The following is a 16,471-nucleotide window of genomic DNA, read 5'->3' on the forward strand; positions in this document are numbered from 1 at the left end:
TGATTGTCATTAAAACAGGCACTTGACTGTGGTTAGACCAGTTTACTGTCATGAAAAAAATCTAGTAAACCAAATATGATTCAGTACACTTAAAATGTCATCTGAGACTGAGAGTGCTTGTGTGCATGCATGTGTGTTCAGGGGGGCAACTGTCTTAGGCTGCATGCTAGCAGGTAAGGCAGAAAGTAAGAGGCAGTGGCATCATCAGGGATCAGCTCCAGGAACTCTGCAGGGCTCATCTCAGAGGAAACCACGACCAAGGTCTCTGTCATGGAGAGGAACAGACATTTAGAAGAGAACAACGTGGATCTGACACGTGGAGTCTGCTGCTAACTGTACAATGATGTAGAAGACATAGATGAGGATTCTAGAAATAATTTCTACCTTTGAGCGCGGCCAAGAGGATGCTGTTATCTGAGGACGCTCTCGTCCTGTTGCAGAGTTCAGGGAGCAGCTTCTGCCACCAAAACACCTACACATGAGATGAGATATACAAGGGAATTAAAAGATATGCAACTTCAGGATAAACACAGTTCAGGTCAGTACACACCATGTTGTTGTCCTGTAGGTGGTGGTTGGCGTAAGCTATAATGGCCTGAGGGCAACAGTCCAGCAGTTTTTCAATGCTGCTTTCATAGTGCCCCCTCCTGGTGGCACACAAGAGGTGAAGGCTCAGGCCCCATATCGTGTTTTTGGAGAGGCTCTCCAACAGTGGCGCAATGGAGTCCACCGAGAGAGACGGACCACACAAAAGGGACTGGAAGGACAGGGAAAGGATTGCACTTTGATGTCACTACCTTCAGGATTCCTCTCATCTTTGTGACAGATTACCTGCAGTTTGTGAAGTGCCTCCTGGTTATGGGAACTGCTGGTGTAAGGTGGATTAAGAACAGTGAGCCAGGGGTACAGAGCACCGTAATGGGAGCAGGAGTTCATCTGAAACACAAACATGGCAATTCTAAATGACTAAAACTCCATCTGATCAGAAAAACCCAGATAAAAGTGGAGATTTTTCAGCCACTGCACCAGATCTTCAGCGTTCCTCAGCTGCCTGCGTCTGGAGGTTGTTTGGAGAGAGCTGGGCTGTGTGTCGGCATTTGTCAGACGATCTATGTAGACGGACACCAGTCGGAAGAGTAGATCCTGGATGACAGCTTCCTGTGAGGAGGCCATCAGTATGGCCTCCCAGAAGTCCACCAGCAGACAATTCTCACAGTCCAGCTCCTAAACATCAGAATTCTGATTTTGCACTTACAATTCATGACCACCAAAAACAGAATCAAAATGCTCCTTTCATACATGTTGCCAACTCCATTTTAATATCTGTCAACAGTCCAAGAGGAGGGTGCAGCAATATTATGGGTGTTAAAACTCAGACACAAACCTTGAAAATGTGATCAGCTTGTTCCAGCTTGACTTTATTGTTTTCATGTAGTCCCACCATGGCGGCCACAAGCAGGCCTGGCATGGACGTTATCAGCTGTTGGGTCACTACTGAGGGGCGGGCACGAACACCTCCACCGTGCACCAGCAGCCTCGGCTCTTCGATGAAGCCGTATACCAAAGCCATCTAAAAAACATGGCGCGCATGCACGCATGCACGTTGTTATTCTACAACTGTTCTAATCAGCGGGGAAAAAGCCAGGGTCCAAATCAATCAGCCAATCCGCCTAACCTCAGTGTGTCTGCCTATCAGCTGTGCGTACTGCGCCAGGTCACCTAAATGCAGGGCCATGGTTGCCATGGTGATCGTTAATGTGACAGACACACCCATCGAGTCCTCCAGATGCTGTAAGATTTGCAGAGTCCGGGCAGGGCTGATGTTTACCATCGATGGACTGACGCACACGCTGACAAGCTGCGAGGGCTCTGATTGGCTGAAAATGTCAATGACCTCATCAGCTGTTTCCTGCAGAGGGAATCAAATAAATAATTAACTTTCACTTTCTTTGCATGTGGCAACGTTTGTGATATCGGGATAATACATCCGAGTGATGATAAAAATCCCGTTTAACTTCATTTAAAGCACTGCAAATTCAGACATGATTCAGAGGAGGAGTACTGCACAGAAGTAGGATAAAGAGATCCCAGATAGGGTTAGGGTTAGGTTTGGGTTAGGGTTAGGTTGGGTAGGTTAGGTTTGGGTTAGGGTTAGGGTTAGGGTTAGGGTTAGCAGGTTTGGCTCCACTGAGCCTCGCTAGCACTTCCTTGGATTAATGGTCACATGTCTCCTGTGCCAGAATGAAAATACTTGTCTAAGTCAAATGTGGATGGTTAAAAGGAAGAGGGGAAAAAGCCAACAGTAGGCTGGCCAAATGCATAAGGGCCCAAACTTATATAATTAATAAAGTGTACTCCCAGGAACTGTCATAATTACAGTTAAAGGAAGCTCAGCTTTAATGTAGGCCCTAGAAGTGCATGTTACCCAGGTTGTGTACAGTATGGTTATGTACAGTATGGTTATGTAAAGTATGGTTGTGTAGTATGGTTATGTACAGTATGGTTGTGTAGTATGGTTATGTAAAGTATGGTTGTGTACAGTATGGTTATGTACAGTATGGCTGTGTACAGTATGGTTATGTAAAGTATGGTTGTGTACAGTATGGTTATGTACAGTATGGTTATGTAAAGTATGGTTGTGTAGTATGGTTATGTAAAGTATGGTTGTGTACAGTATGGTTAACTACAGTATGGCTGTGTACAGTATGGTTACACAGTATGGCTGTGTACAGTATGGCTGTGTACAGTATGGTTTGTACAGTATGGCTGTGTACAGTATGGCTGTGTACAGTATGGTTGTGTACAGTATGGTTATGTACAGTATGGTTAAGTACAGTATGGCTGTGTACAGTATGGCTGTGTACAGTATGGCTGTGTACAGTGTTGAAGCCATTTGTCCCACGTTATTCTCCGTTTCAGCCATCATTGTTCATAAAGTGCAAACTTGTCTGGCAACAGCTGAAAAGAAAACATAAAAATATTCTGCAGCATCGTAAATTACTTTAATGTAGCCTCAATAGCAGTTTTGCAAGTGATTCATTTGTTGTGTGCTGGCAACAAATCTGCTTTTGGGGGGATATCCTAAAATATCCACATCGCAGTTCCACTGCAGATCAAACTCATTTCATAATATCATACCGTCTAACTTTAAATTTGCTGGCAGTATCTGAGGACACAGTTGTGCTTTTGGGACCGCTAGACAACAACTTGGTTAATACTCTATATTTTCTATATTTTATGGGATTTTTGTTTTTTTAATGGGAATTTTTCTTTTATGGGAATTACAGGCTTGGCATGTCTGTACAAATGTGAATATGAGTTTTCTTGATGCATGGATGTATCTGGTAGGGGAGACACATCTGCAGCTGTGGAGCGGACCTCTGCAGAGGGTTGGACACCATCACTTGATTCCAAAAAGCCTGAAGTATCATGTCAGATTTGTGGAGATATACTGCATATTTTGTTCAAAATGATTGTGGCTCAAACAAAAATGTGTGAAGACAGCAATGACATGCATATTATTTAGTCTATTCTAGTCCATTCAACAAGCAGTGTTTAATAGTATAGCAACATAATACTAGGCCTGAATTATCATTCTGTTATTATTATACAGAATAACTCACCCTGGTTACTTCAAAAAACCCAAATCTGATGCTACGTACCTGGCTGAGCCTCTGCTCTGTTTCTTCTAACAGGTAATGTTTGAGGAAAAACAGGAAGCCAGGACCATACGAGTGAGGGCTGCTGGGAAATGGGCGGTTCCTGGCGATGATGTCTGTGACTGACAGCCCAGACATCCTGTAGTAGGGCAAAGCCAGGTGACACTCCTGACTGCTCCTAAAAGAGGAATAACACACTCATAAGAGGAAACAGCAACCATCATCTGAAGTTCAAAGCAACAGTAACACACACCTAGAAACCATCATTAACAAAGGACAACAAGATTTACCAATTCACATTACTGGTCCAATACAAGCGCGCCGGTAAATTCAGGGTGCACTGATATCATTTAGAAGGGAATTTGCAGTGCCTTTAACACATTTTACATTTAACACATTTAGATTTCTCTTTACAACTGCTTTATTTTTACATTTAAATCTGTAAGATGTTGTTTGATTGGACTCACAGATATTTATGCTCACTATCCCACTAAAGGTCAACTAACCAGTCTGGCAGACAGTAGGAGGTGTTGCAAAATGGTCATATTATTTATAATAATACTGTGCTTTCCAGGTTTCATATGTTTTGTAGAATTACAGAGACAGAGAACATAATTAAGAGTAAGGAGTCCTTATTAAAAATAAAAATAAATGCTATTCATTAATATACTGTATTAGGTCTTTTTAAAACAGCATTTATTGGTTTGCTCCATAAAAAACAACAAAATACTAAAATAATTCCTCTAGTTTCTTACCCTATTGAGGTAAGAAACCAGATGTGTGTTAATAAATCTCATACTTCAACCAAGTGTATCAAGAATCACATCTCGAACCAAATCTCTCTGCAATCAAGCCATATCTTTGTCCAATCATTTTTAAATCACACTGTATCATAAAAAGGAGCGAATGGCATCGTATGGACAGGCGGGCTTCAGTGCATTGTTCCGGGTCAGTGGTAACCCTAACCCTAACCCTAACCCTAACCCTAACCCTAACCCAAGAAATGTGATATTAACCACTGACACCAGAGAATCAGCCGTACCTTTTTAACCGTTAATCCAAGCTCATCAGCGGTGAAAAACTACTTTTAACAAGGAAGAAATCCTAGATGTATTTTAACTAAAACATTCATTCTTTATAAACATTTACAGGCTGGAATATTGGAATAAAAAAGCCATCTGAGATCAGGCAGTGCTATTTTTTAGGGCTTTCCTTTGTTACCTGCTGAAACAGTCTCCCAGCTGTGCACAGTTCTGCCTCAAAGCGTCGTCCAGCTCTCCATGGTTCCTCTGTTTTTGTGGGTCTGTCTGTTGAGTCTCTGCAGAACCTCCTTTAGCAGTCTGCTCTTCTGCTCCTCTTTGGAGTAACGAGGCCCGAAGGAGGATGTGGGCTTCACTGAGGAGGTGCCAAAGACTTTGGGCCTGCATGTTGGTCTCTGCATACCGCTGACTGTATTCAGCCTGAGTGAGAAACGACTAAAGTCTCAAAGTGCTAATACTTGTCAGATATCGCTACATTATCTGTTTGTTTCCAGGTTTCACGGCTTTTTCAGCTTCACAGTTAGCAGAGAGATATACAGGATACAGCAGAGTTGTCCAAAGGAGTGTGGTTGTTACCATTTCTTGGTAGAGAGCGAGTGGTGTGACGGTGTCGACAACATAAAGGTTCCAACCATGTCCCACTTTGCTAGGTTCTTTGGGAGATGATAGAGTCCACTTTCTACTCCTATATGTCAGAGGTCACATTACACAAAAAGGACAAGGCACCATCAGAAACAATTAATAATTGACAAGGATGTTTGATCCAGTTCTGGGTACAACAGGACCTGACCAGACCAAGTAAAAATTTAAGTTGGAGTCTTTGACTAGAGCCAAAAATAAAGTTTTCAACTTTTACATTCCATCCATCCATCCATCCATCCATCAATCCTCCACCACTTATCCGGGGTCAGGTCGCGGGGGCAGCAGCCTCAGCAGAGAAGCCCAGACTTCCCTCTCCCCAGCTACCTCTTCCAGCTCATCCGGAGGGATCCCCAGGCGTTCCCAGACCAGTCGAGAGACATAGTCTCTCCAACGTGTCCTGGGTCTTCCCGGGGGTCTCCTACCGGAGGGACACATCCTGAACACCTCACCAGGGAGGGGTCCAGGGGGTATCCTGACTAGATGCCCAAGCCACCTCATCTGGCTCCTCTCAACGCGGAGGAGCAGCGGCTCTACTCCGAGCTCCTCCAGGATGGCAGAGCTTCTCCCCCTCTCTAGGGGAGAGCCCAGCCACCCTACGGAGGAAGCTCATTTGGGCCGCTTGTACCCGTGATCTTGTTCTTTCGGTCATGACCCAAAGCTCATGACCATAGGTGAGGGTGGGAACGAAGATCGACCGGTGCAGAGTCTGCATTACTGCAGCACGACCTCCCGCTCCATTCTTCCCTCACTCGTGAACAAGACCCCGAGGTACTTAAACTCCTCCACTTGGGGCAGGATCTCCTCCTTGACGCGGAGAAGGCACTCCACCTTTTTCCGGTTGAGAACCATGGCCTCGGATTTGGAGGTGCTGATTCTCATCCCAGTCACTTCCCCCACAGGATTAGGGTTGAAGAGGATGTTGAGTTAAGGTTAGGTTGAAGAGGATGTTGAGTTAGGGTTAGGGTTGAAGAGGATGTTGAGTTAAGGTTAGGGTTGAAGAGGAGTTGAGTTAGGGTTAGGGTTGAAGAGGATGTTGAGTTAGGGTTAGGGTTGAAGAGGATGTTGGGTTAGGGTTGAAGGGATGTTGGGTTAGGGTTGAAGCGGATGTTGAGTTAGGTTAGGGTTGAAGAGGATGTTGGGTTAGGGTTAGGGTTGAAGAGGATGTTGGGTTTGGGTTAGGTTGAAGAGGATGTTGGGTTAGGTTAGGGTTAGGGTTGCCGCGGCTGTTGGGTTTGGGTTAGGGTTGCCGAGGATGTTGGGTTAGGTTAGGGTAGGGTTGAAGAGGCTGTTGGGTTTGGGTTCGGGTTGCCGCGGCTGTTGGGTTAGGGTTGAAGCGGATGTTGGGTTAGGGTTGAGAGGATGTTGGGTTTGGGTTAGGGTTGAAGAGGAAGTTGGGTTAAGGCAGTGCTTCTCAATTAAATTCTGTTACGCCCCCCCTAGGAAGAAGAAAACATTTTCATCACTGTTAAGTATTTTTTCATGCTGTCTCTTGATGGTTTGTTCACTGCTCTTCTTATCTCTTGCTCTGTGGTGTGTGCGCGTGAATGCTCGGTGCAAAAAACTCTCCACCATAGAGCTAATACTGCCTGCGCACACTCTGACAATGAGAGCGCCACTGCCAACTACTGTAGTGGATGTGCAATTACACTTTATTCGAGTACGGAAAAAAAAAAAAAGTTCTCCGGGGTCACACGCGCCCCCCTGGCATCGCACCGCGCCCCCGCAGGGGGGCCCCTCTATTTGAGAAGCACTGGGTTAAGGTTGAAGAGGATGTTGGGTTAAGGTTAGGGTTAGGGTTGAAGAGGATGTAGGGTTAAGGTTAGGGTTAGGGTTGAAGAGGATGTAGGGTTAAGGTTAGGGTTAGGGTTGAAAAGGATGTTGGGTTAGGGTTGAAGAGGATGTTGGGTTAGGGTTAGGGTTGAAGAGGATGTTGGGTTAGGGTTAGGGTTGTTGAAGAGGATGTTGGGTTAAGGTTAGGGTTGAAGAGGATGTTGGGTTAAGGTTAGGGTTGAAGAGGATGTTGGGTTAAGGTTAGGGTTAGGGTTAGGGTTGAAGAGGATGTTGGGTTAAGGTTAGGGTTAGGGTTGAAGAGGATGTAGGGTTAAGGTTAGGGTTAGGGTTGAAAAGGATGTTGGGTTAGGGGTAGGGTTAGGGTTGAGAGGATGTTGGGTTAAGGTTAGGGTTAGGGTTGAAAAGGATGTTGGGTTAGGGTTAGGGTTGAAGAGGATGTTGGGTTAAGGTTCGGGTTGAAGAGGATGTTGGGTTAGGGTTAGGGTTGAAGAGGATGTTGGGTTAAGGTTAGGGTTAGGGTTGAAAAGGATGTTGGGTTAGGGTTGAAGAGGATGTTGGGTTAAGGTTAGGGTTAGGGTTGAAGAGGATGTTGGGTTAAGGTTAGGGTTGAAGAGGATGTTGGGTTTGGGTTAGGGTTGAAGAGGATGTTGGGTTAAGGTTAGGGCTTAGGGTTAGGGTTGAAGAGGATGTTGGGTTTGGGTTAGGGTTGAAGAGGATGTTGGTTTAGGGTTAGGGTTGAAGAGGATGTTGGGTTAGGGTTAAGGTTAGAGTTAGAGTTAGGAGTTAGGGTTGAAGAGGATGTTGGGTAGAGGCATGACAGAAAGCTCCCCAGAGCTGGTGGGGCAGCAGTAGACTGGTGTTTTCCACTGCCTGGAAAAAACAGTCAGCATTGTCTGCTGTTAAAACTGGCAAACACAGTTCTAAATGTTTGTGTGCATGTACACACACACACACACACACAGATTCCTGACTTTACTGTTATTGGTATGTGTTTGTGTTTTATCATACAGGCCTCTGCGCTGTGTGCTCCGCTCAGTCTCTTCTGGCGTGTCTGAGTCAGCAGTGGACAGCAAGATGACACGATGGCCAAAGGCACACACAGAGCGCAGCCCAATGAACAACTGCGACCGGAGTGCACAAACTTCCATGTTGCTAGGTGGGCAGGCCTACACACACACACACACACACACACACACACACACACACACACACACACACACACACACACACACACACACACACACACACACACACACACACACACACACACACACACACACACACACACACACACCATTTGAACAGAAATATTTTTGCCCACTAGAGGGCCGACACTGTCATTAAGATGACAACGCAGAAAAACTTAATTCAACTCAGCTCAGACCTTCATGGTGGTATCAATGTAGGGGTCCTCAATCCTGGCTGCTACAGCTGCACAGTGCACGGTGAAAGACTGCAAAGCACCCCTGTCAGGCAAGATAACAAAAGATAGGATGCGCTTAAATGCAAAATGGTTGAAGTATGGGCCAAATGCAGCATCAGCCATCATACTTGGTGATTACGTGTAACAGGTAGTCTGTTAGCACAGCCTCCAGGACCTTCTCTGGATACTGATAGGTTGACAGGAGCTCAATGCCACCTTTAAGGCTGTACAGGTATCCAGTGGTGGGGAGAGAAAAGTAGCAAAAGATGCATGCTGGTTCCTCCTCAGACACTGACTGGTTACCTGGAGACAGAAAAACCAAAACATCTTTATTGTTTGACCTAGGTGACTTAAAAAAGATAGAAGAAAGAAAGAAACTGCTTTATTATTGCATCTGGTACTGGAGCACTGACTGGTGAAGAGCGGGTGCAGTTGCAGGGAGTGGAGCTGAGTCTCTTCCACGCTGCATCCTTGGAAGAAATCCGGAGTCAGTCGCCTGCACGATAAAAATGCAGGAGTTAAAAATGTCACATGACAGAAACAGAGGGGTGGTGGTGGCAGCTGAATCTGTAAGGGACCGGACTGGGCTAGGAAGTGGAGGCTTCTTGGTTCAAGGTTCCAAAACCTCTGCACAAAACCTGAAAGGTGTCTTGTTGCCAGCAAAGGTGCCAGGACACCTTCAGAGCAATGTGAGGTACCCTTAAGCAAGAGAGCAAATGCCCAAATGCTCCAGCAGCTGGCAACTTGTCCCTGCCTTCGCACATATGCCCCTGGTAAAGGCTCCAGCGCCTCCCCGCAGCTCTGCCAGGGAAATAGCGGCCAAGGGAAAGCATGCCAGAAAAACACATACAAACAGGTTTCCAGACACACCTGAAGAGCACATATGAGAGCGTGCACTGTCCCCGGCCCTCAAGTCCCGTCTTTTCAATACTAACGGAGATGTCACAGTCTCTAGCTCGGTCACCCAGCAGCTCTTGGTGTCTCGGAATGATTAGAAACTCTGCCTGGTCTTCCAGAAGATCTTCTAAACAAACAGGAACAGATTCAGCGACTGTCCCCCTTGATGAATTCCACAAGTTTGGACGTGGTCAGCAGAGACGATGACTTGCTTGACCACAGCAGGTCCAAGTGAGGAAAAAAGGCATTTTAAGAACTGGTCACATATGAGTAGACTAGATTTCTCAATAAATGTGTCTAGTTAGAGAGAAAATAGGATTGAGAGAAAGAGGACTGTTGTTTTTTTAATTAATTAATTTATTTAACCTTTATTTAACCAGATAAAACCTATTGAAATCAGGATCTCTTTTTCAAAGATGTCCTGCAGCACATGTCATTACGCTGTCTGTCCCTCAGCTTAGAATGGAAGGCTCCAAGCGTAATGACATCAGATGGTTTGTAGTCTGTAGAGCATTCAGCAGCAAAGCTGATTTTTCCCAAATCAGTCCTTACACGAGGAACAGATAAAACAAGTTTGTGCAAGAACACAAGGCTTAGGAACTGCTTATTTTCTGCAATAAAGCGCACAAATACAGAGGACTCAAGCCTAAAAGAGCCTTAAAAATCAGGGTCAGCCAATGTATGCATCTGCATGCACTTAGAGAAGGCAAATTTGATTTCATATACAATTCATAATAGTGGACGAGACGACGATTAGGGTAGGACGGGGGGGGCTGTTATAGAGGGGCAGAGAGCATGGATACACTGGATACACTGGGGGGGGGGGGGGTAAATATCTGGACCAGTTGTAGAAGTCCAATAACTGGAATGGGACAAAAAGGATCAAGTGACTGGTTATAGTGGTGGCAAACCACATAAACACATGATAAACAGGGTTAGGGTTAGGGGTAGGGTTAGGGTAGGGTTAGGGTCAGGGTCAGGGTTAGGGTTAGGGTAGGGTTTAGGGTCAGGGTTAGGGTTAGGGGTAGGGTTAGGGTCAGGGTTAGGGTTAGGGGTAGGGTTTAGGGTCAGGGTTAGGGGTAGGGTTTAGGGTAGGGTTAGGGTTAGGGTTAGGGTTAGGGTTAGGGTTAGGGTCAGGGTTAGGGTAGGGTTTAGGGTCAGGGTTAGGGTTAGGGTAGGGTTTAGGGTCAGGTTAGGGGTAGGGTTAGGGTCAGGGTCAGGGTTAGGGGTAGGTTTAGGGTCAGGGTAGGGTTTAGGGTCAGGGTCAGGGTTAGGGTCAGGGTCAGGGTTAGGGTTAGGGGTAGGGTAGGGTCAGGGTCAGGGTTAGGGTCAGGGTTAGGGTTAGGGGTAGGGTTAGGGTTAGGGGTAGGGTTAGGGTCAGGGTTAGGGTTAGGGGTAGGGTTTAGGGTCAGGGTTAGGGTTAGGGGTAGGGTTTAGGGTCAGGGTTAGGGTTAGGGTTAGGGTTAGGGTTAGGGTTAGGGTTAGGGGGGGGGGGGGGGGGGGGGGGTAAATATCTGGACCAGTTGTAGAAGTCCAATAACTGGAATGGGACAAAAAGGATCAAGTGACTGGTTATAGTGGTGGCAAACCACATAAACACATGATAAACAGGGTTAGGGTTAGGTTAGGGTAGGGTTTAGGGTCAGGGTAGGGTTAGGGTAGGGTTTAGGGTCAGGGTTAGGGTTAGGGTTAGGGTAGGGTTTAGGGTCAGGGTTAGGGTTAGGGGTAGGGTTAGGGTCAGGGTTAGGGTTAGGGGTAGGGTTTAGGGTCAGGGTTAGGGGTAGGGTTTAGGGTCAGGGTTAGGGTAGGGTTAGGGGTAGGGTTTAGGGTCAGGGTTAGGGGTAGGGTTTAGGGTCAGGGTAGGGTTAGGGTTAGGGTTAGGGTCAGGGTAGGGTTAGGGTAGGGGTAGGGTCAGGGTCAGGGTTAGGGTAGGGTTTGGGTCAGGGTTAGGGTCAGGGTAGGGTTTAGGGTCAGGGTCAGGGTTAGGGTCAGGGTCAGGGTTAGGGTCAGGGTAGGGTTAGGGTCAGGGTTAGGGTCAGGGTTAGGGTAGGGGTTAGGTCAGGGTTAGGGTTAGGGGTAGGGTTTAGGGTCAGGGTTAGGGTTAGGGGTGGGTTTAGGGTCAGGGTTAGGGTTAGGGGTAGGGTTTAGGTCAGGGTTAGGGGTAGGGTTAGGGTTAGGGTTAGGGTTAGGGTCAGGGTTAGGGTAGGGTTTAGGGTCAGGGTTAACTATCTGAAGTATTTTTGTGATTGCCTTTAGCAGCAATCCTATTTGTGCTGGCACAAACCGTGAGATGGATCTGGCGCTGAAAATTCCGGGGTTTTATTTTCTTGTGATGCATCTAGTTTCAAAACCAGTACCTCCACCTCTGCCTGCACTGCCACATAGCCCCCACATAGTGCCACCTAGAGGGGGAGCAGCATTTTTGGAGTGAGAATAAGAGAGAATTAGAGATAGCTTTACTATCATGACGGTGCAGTGGTGAACTATTACCTGTTTCGGCTTGAATTTTGGAAGATGGAGAAGAACTGACCGTTCAAAGTCCAGAATGGAAACATTTACAGCTGAACTTGATGTGTCATCTGAAATCAGAAGACAGATGTGCAGAGGCAATAAAACCAGACATTTTTGTTTGTTTCACCACATACAGCACAAATTAATGCCACTTCATAGACTTTACTGTCCTCAAATGTGTTGATGGTTATATTTATTCATCAGAATACCTTGGCTGGGACTCTGCTGAGAGGTTCGCCAGGTGCTGTGAAGTATGTGTTGACTCTGTATCTGCAGGATTTCCCAGACAAAGAAACACTGCATCAATGCTACGACACTTGGAGTAGCGAAGAAGGAAACAAGTTTTTGGAAGCTTTCATTTCCACCTTAACAGACGCGAATAAGTCCACAAATACAGTACAAATGTTTGTGTAGCTCTTCATTAGACTAACATGTATCTTAGTTGGGGTAAGATGAATTACCGACAGATGTCACAAGTGAAAGATGATTGTTTAAGTAGCAGCAGAAGTAGCACTCTTTTCCTCGTTCCTTTATCTACTGCGTTGTAGAGGTGATTCAGATGCAGCTAGATTCTTACCAGACTCTCCTGGTTCTGTCTCCTGAGTGTAAACAGAACTAAAGTGGTCTCGCAGGCTACCAGAAGGTCTCCAGTTATGGGACAACATGCCACAGCACCAGGGCGCTCAGACAGAGGGATCTCTATGATCTCTGTCTGAATTCCACTCCGCAGAGATGCCCCACGCAGCAGGTGACCCAACAAACGCACCCCAACACGAGCCCTCTCTGCAGCCTGGGCGGAAAGATGAACACAATATTTGACAGATCCAGAAGAATAAAATCTTTCACTCTGTACCTGGAAGCGCCAGTTTGTGTATGCTCTTAGGTAGGTGGCATCATTTTTTTCTTCAATGGTCACCAGGTAATCACCTGAATGAGACAAAAGAGGAAAGACATGACGCAATTTATAGAATTAAGCTACAAACACCGTTACCATTTGTCCTGAGCTAAAACATCCAACGGATGAAAGTGAACAAAATCAGAGGCTGATCCAGGAACAGTAGTTTTATTACCTATCTTGCTGTACTTGATGCTCTTTACAGTACCCATGGTAGGAAAGCGACAGATGAGTGGGCAGCCCTCTTCTTCTACACTGTAGGCCTCCACCTTTATTCAGTTCATCACATCACAACTCTCAGGTGAGTTAGAGACATTAGTCAGCTAGTAAGATGTGCTTTATTGACAAGAGATGCTCAAGCCAGATGTAGTGGGAAGACTTGTGTCTGAGCAGCAGTAAGGTGAGTTTGCAGGGAATTTACAATCCTTAAATTGCAGCTACTCAAAAGTGCTATTTAGTTTATACAGTGGGACCTCTACTTATGAAATTAATTGGTTCCAGAAGTTGCTTCGTAACCTGAAAATTACGTAAGTAGAGACGTGTTTTCCATGTAAATGCCCCAATCCGTTCCAAGCCTCCAAAAATTCGGACATAATTTTTTTTATAAATCATAAAAATGCATCAAAACATGTAACAAATACATGTTACAATTAGATTACCGCACAATAAATGTAGGAATTCAGAGCAAGGCTTCTCCAGGAACAAAATGAACCTTATTACAGGCTAATCTTACATTAGCCGTCATTACTAGCAACGAATGTTTACACTTGTGGTAACACCGCCATCTAATGGACAAACATACAAACACCCACAATAAATAAAAGTGAAACGAAGGCGATGCTGGGATACACACAAACATGTACATATTGACGTCCCTCCTAGCCAATGGGATTACAGGAAGATGCTAGGCGATAGCCAATGGCAGAGCAGCTACAAGCAAGTTTGTGTTCGCTAAACTCCGCGAGCTGCGAGTAGCAGCGGTAGCGTATTTTTGACCTTTCTTTCGTAACAAGAGGAAATATTTTCCCGTTGAGACGTTTCGTAACCTGAAAATTTCGCATGTAGAGACGTTCGTAAGTAGAGGTCCCACTGTATTGTGAGGTAATATGGCGATTTTACAACTAAATATAGAATTTTAGCCTGAACAACTTAGAAGATAGATAGAAGATAACAAAGGGAGGATTTTATTGGTTTGTTTCACATTCCCATTATGCTTCATTAAAAGTATTTTACTTTTTAGATTTAATCATAAATTGCCAAGTTGCAATTGAAACCAGTTAATATACCTTGCATCCTCCACTGACTACTACAAACAGTGCTCCTCCTCCACAGCAGACCAGCCCGGGTTCCTGTTCCACCTTACGAAAGAGATCGCTGTTAAAACGTGATGGACTTTTATACGGATCAGACCCATGTTAGCATCGGCTCACCTGGACAATCCGCTGGGAGGAGAAAGGATGGCAGCTGTAGACATGTACCATGTTTGGTCCTCAGGATTTCATTTCATTTCAGAATGGGAATTCAAACATTCTTCTCACATCCACCGCCTGTTTTTGTTGGTCAGGAACTGCATTTGGCACCTGTAACTTTAAATAAAATCAAAAAGATTTAAAAGCAGGTAGAGCTATTATCCCTTTGTTTAAACTTGATTTAAAAGTACAATATATTGTACATACACACAATGGAGGGGTTAGGGTTAGGGTGAATATATTACATTAGTTTTCAGTTCATAACAGTTTAATCAAATCCTCTTCATTAAATTTAAATGTTACATTTAAACAACCAATACTGTTTGCTCTACCCTGAGATCATCCCTGGATAACCTGCGTTGTCTATCAGCAGGCCCGCTAGGGCTTGGTGAATATATTTATCGATGAATATATTTATCTATACATTTTTCTGTCTCCAGGCTTTATTTATCCATGAAGCCAGAGGAGACAGAGCAGTTAACGAAGCGCCAGGCTTGTCCTAAAGACATAAAGTCTTGTGAAATATAACAAAGATTAAGAAATTATTGACCAAAAAAGATGTTGAAAAGTTAGTCCAGCATTTGTTCCTTCCAGGCTGGACTATTGTAATTCTTTATTATCAGGGTGTCCAAACAACTCTTTAAGAAGCCTCCAGTTGATCCAAAATGCTGCAGCCAGAGTTCTGACAGGTATTGACCACAGAGGTCACATGACTCCTGGACTGGCGTCGCTTCATTGGCTGCCCGTTAAATTTAGAATAATTTTTAAAACCGTTCTTTTGACCTACAAGGTCCTCAGAGGCCTAGCTCCATCCTACCTGGAGGAGCTAGAGACACCTGACCAGCCCAATAGACCGCTCCGCTCTCAGGATGCTGGTCTACTTGTGGTTCCCAGAGTTTACAGGAGTAGAATGGGGGGCCGAGCATTTAGCTACCAGGCCCCCCTGCTATGGAACCAGCTCCCTGTCCAGGCCCCCCTGCTATGGAACCAGCTCCCTGTCCCGGCCCCCCTGCTATGGAACCAGCTCCCTGTCCAGGCCCCCTGCTATGGAACCAGCTCCCTGTCCAGGCCCCCCTGCTATGGAACCAGCTCCCTGTCCAGGCCCCCCTGCTATGGAACCAGCTCCCTGTCCAGGCCCCCCTGCTATGGAACCAGCTCCCTGTCCAGGCCCCCTGCTATGGAACCAGCTCCCTGTCCAGGCCCCCTGCTATGGAACCAGCTCCCTGTCCAGGCCCCCCTGCTATGGAACCAGCTCCCTGTCCAGGTACGGGAGGCTGACTCCATCGCTACTTTAAGATCAGACTTAAAACCTTCCTCTTTGATGAAGCTTATTGTTGTTAATTCTGTAGTTCCAGTTACTATCATAGACAGACAGACAGAGAGACAGACAGACAGAGAGACAGACAGACAGAGAGAGACAGACAGAGACAGAGAGAGACAGACAGACAGAGAGACAGACAGACAGAGAGAGACAGACAGACAGAGAGAGACAGACAGACAGACAGACAGACAGAGACAGACAGACAGAGAGACAGAGACAGACAGACAGACAGAGAGACAGACAGACAGAGAGAGACAGACAGACAGAGAGAGACAGACAGACAGAGACAGAGAGACAGACAGACAGACTTTATGTGTCTAAAAATAAACACCAAGTAACTCATAAATGCGAGGTAAACGTTTGTTTTCAATATGCGGAAGAAAATGGAAAAACTCGTTTGTTCAGTTATCTGCACTTCTGTTTAACGATGCATTCATAAAGTGACTATATGAATAAACTAGACTATATTATAGTCTGAGAGTAACTCGCTGTCTGCCTTTAATCGATATCACATGCCGTAGTCTTGTGAGCAGCGGAGGCCTTTCTTTACTTCTCTTTAAAACTCATGGCATGCAGCTTAAAGATTAAATAAACTTTTACCAAAAACATTTAACACACCATTTTTAGACTACCTGCTTGGCTCTGAACACGGTCCAATTCTCCCTGTCTTTCTCTCACCGCTGCAGTTTATCGATTTTCATGCCCTAAAGCAGGAAGTGAAGCGTCAACCACAACAACAAAGTCCCGCCCTTTCCACGATTTCATTGGACAATATTCCTGTCGGTATACAATTGGATGATCCTATTGGTTGGGTTAGTGGTTT

The 16,471-nt window shown here is 45.5% G+C and overlaps 1 protein-coding gene and 1 long non-coding RNA gene across 7 annotated transcripts; one reads left to right on the plus strand and one right to left on the minus strand.

The window, feature by feature from the left end:
* Positions 1-27: 27 nt before the first annotated feature.
* hps3 (HPS3 biogenesis of lysosomal organelles complex 2 subunit 1) lies at positions 28-16,420 on the minus strand. Of its 3 annotated transcripts, none has more exons than XM_057037585.1 (24): positions 16,281-16,420; positions 14,289-14,444; positions 14,145-14,216; positions 13,034-13,127; positions 12,817-12,890; positions 12,541-12,753; positions 12,173-12,233; positions 11,943-12,031; positions 11,737-11,854; positions 9,426-9,576; positions 8,969-9,051; positions 8,684-8,858; positions 8,517-8,598; positions 8,141-8,298; positions 5,276-5,384; positions 4,881-5,119; positions 3,663-3,837; positions 1,676-1,909; positions 1,385-1,570; positions 1,027-1,224; positions 832-936; positions 551-757; positions 385-472; positions 28-265 (listed from the first exon to the last, which is right to left on the minus strand). In XM_057037585.1, the coding sequence occupies exons 2-24, from the start codon at positions 14,337-14,339 to the stop codon at positions 138-140; spliced, it is 3,090 nt and encodes a 1,029-aa protein (XP_056893565.1). In that variant the 5' UTR covers positions 14,340-14,444; positions 16,281-16,420; the 3' UTR covers positions 28-137. The 3 variants fall into 3 exon arrangements, with proteins under 3 accessions (XP_056893565.1, XP_056893563.1, XP_056893564.1); XM_057037583.1 differs by having other exon boundaries at positions 9,426-9,579; XM_057037584.1 differs by having other exon boundaries at positions 9,426-9,579; positions 16,267-16,404.
* LOC130528348 (uncharacterized) lies at positions 6,136-7,644 on the plus strand. Of its 4 annotated transcripts, none has more exons than XR_008951265.1 (5): positions 6,136-6,275; positions 6,361-6,413; positions 6,458-6,520; positions 7,229-7,365; positions 7,517-7,644. It is a non-coding gene; the product is annotated as an uncharacterized LOC130528348 (long non-coding RNA). The 4 variants fall into 4 exon arrangements; XR_008951264.1 differs by having other exon boundaries at positions 7,229-7,371; positions 7,517-7,635; XR_008951266.1 differs by lacking the exon at positions 7,229-7,365 and having other exon boundaries at positions 6,458-6,515; positions 7,488-7,597.
* Positions 16,421-16,471: the final 51 nt, after the last annotated feature.

Source organism: Takifugu flavidus, chromosome 7 (assembly GCF_003711565.1).
Source record: "Takifugu flavidus isolate HTHZ2018 chromosome 7, ASM371156v2, whole genome shotgun sequence".
Taxonomy (NCBI): domain Eukaryota; kingdom Metazoa; phylum Chordata; class Actinopteri; order Tetraodontiformes; family Tetraodontidae; genus Takifugu; species Takifugu flavidus.

Bases quoted from the DNA above. Each gene is read 5' to 3' on its own strand.
- hps3 (XM_057037583.1), bottom strand. From the start codon at position 14,339: ATGGTACATGTCTACAGCTGCCATCCTTTCTCCTCCCAGCGGATTGTC. The intron at 8,599-8,683 runs GTATGATGGCTG...CTTGCCTGACAG, and splicing joins CTGTTACACGTAATCACCAA to GGGTGCTTTGCAGTCTTTCA. The intron at 1,910-3,662 runs GTACGTAGCATC...TTCCCTCTGCAG, and splicing joins CAGAGCAGAGGCTCAGCCAG to GAAACAGCTGATGAGGTCAT.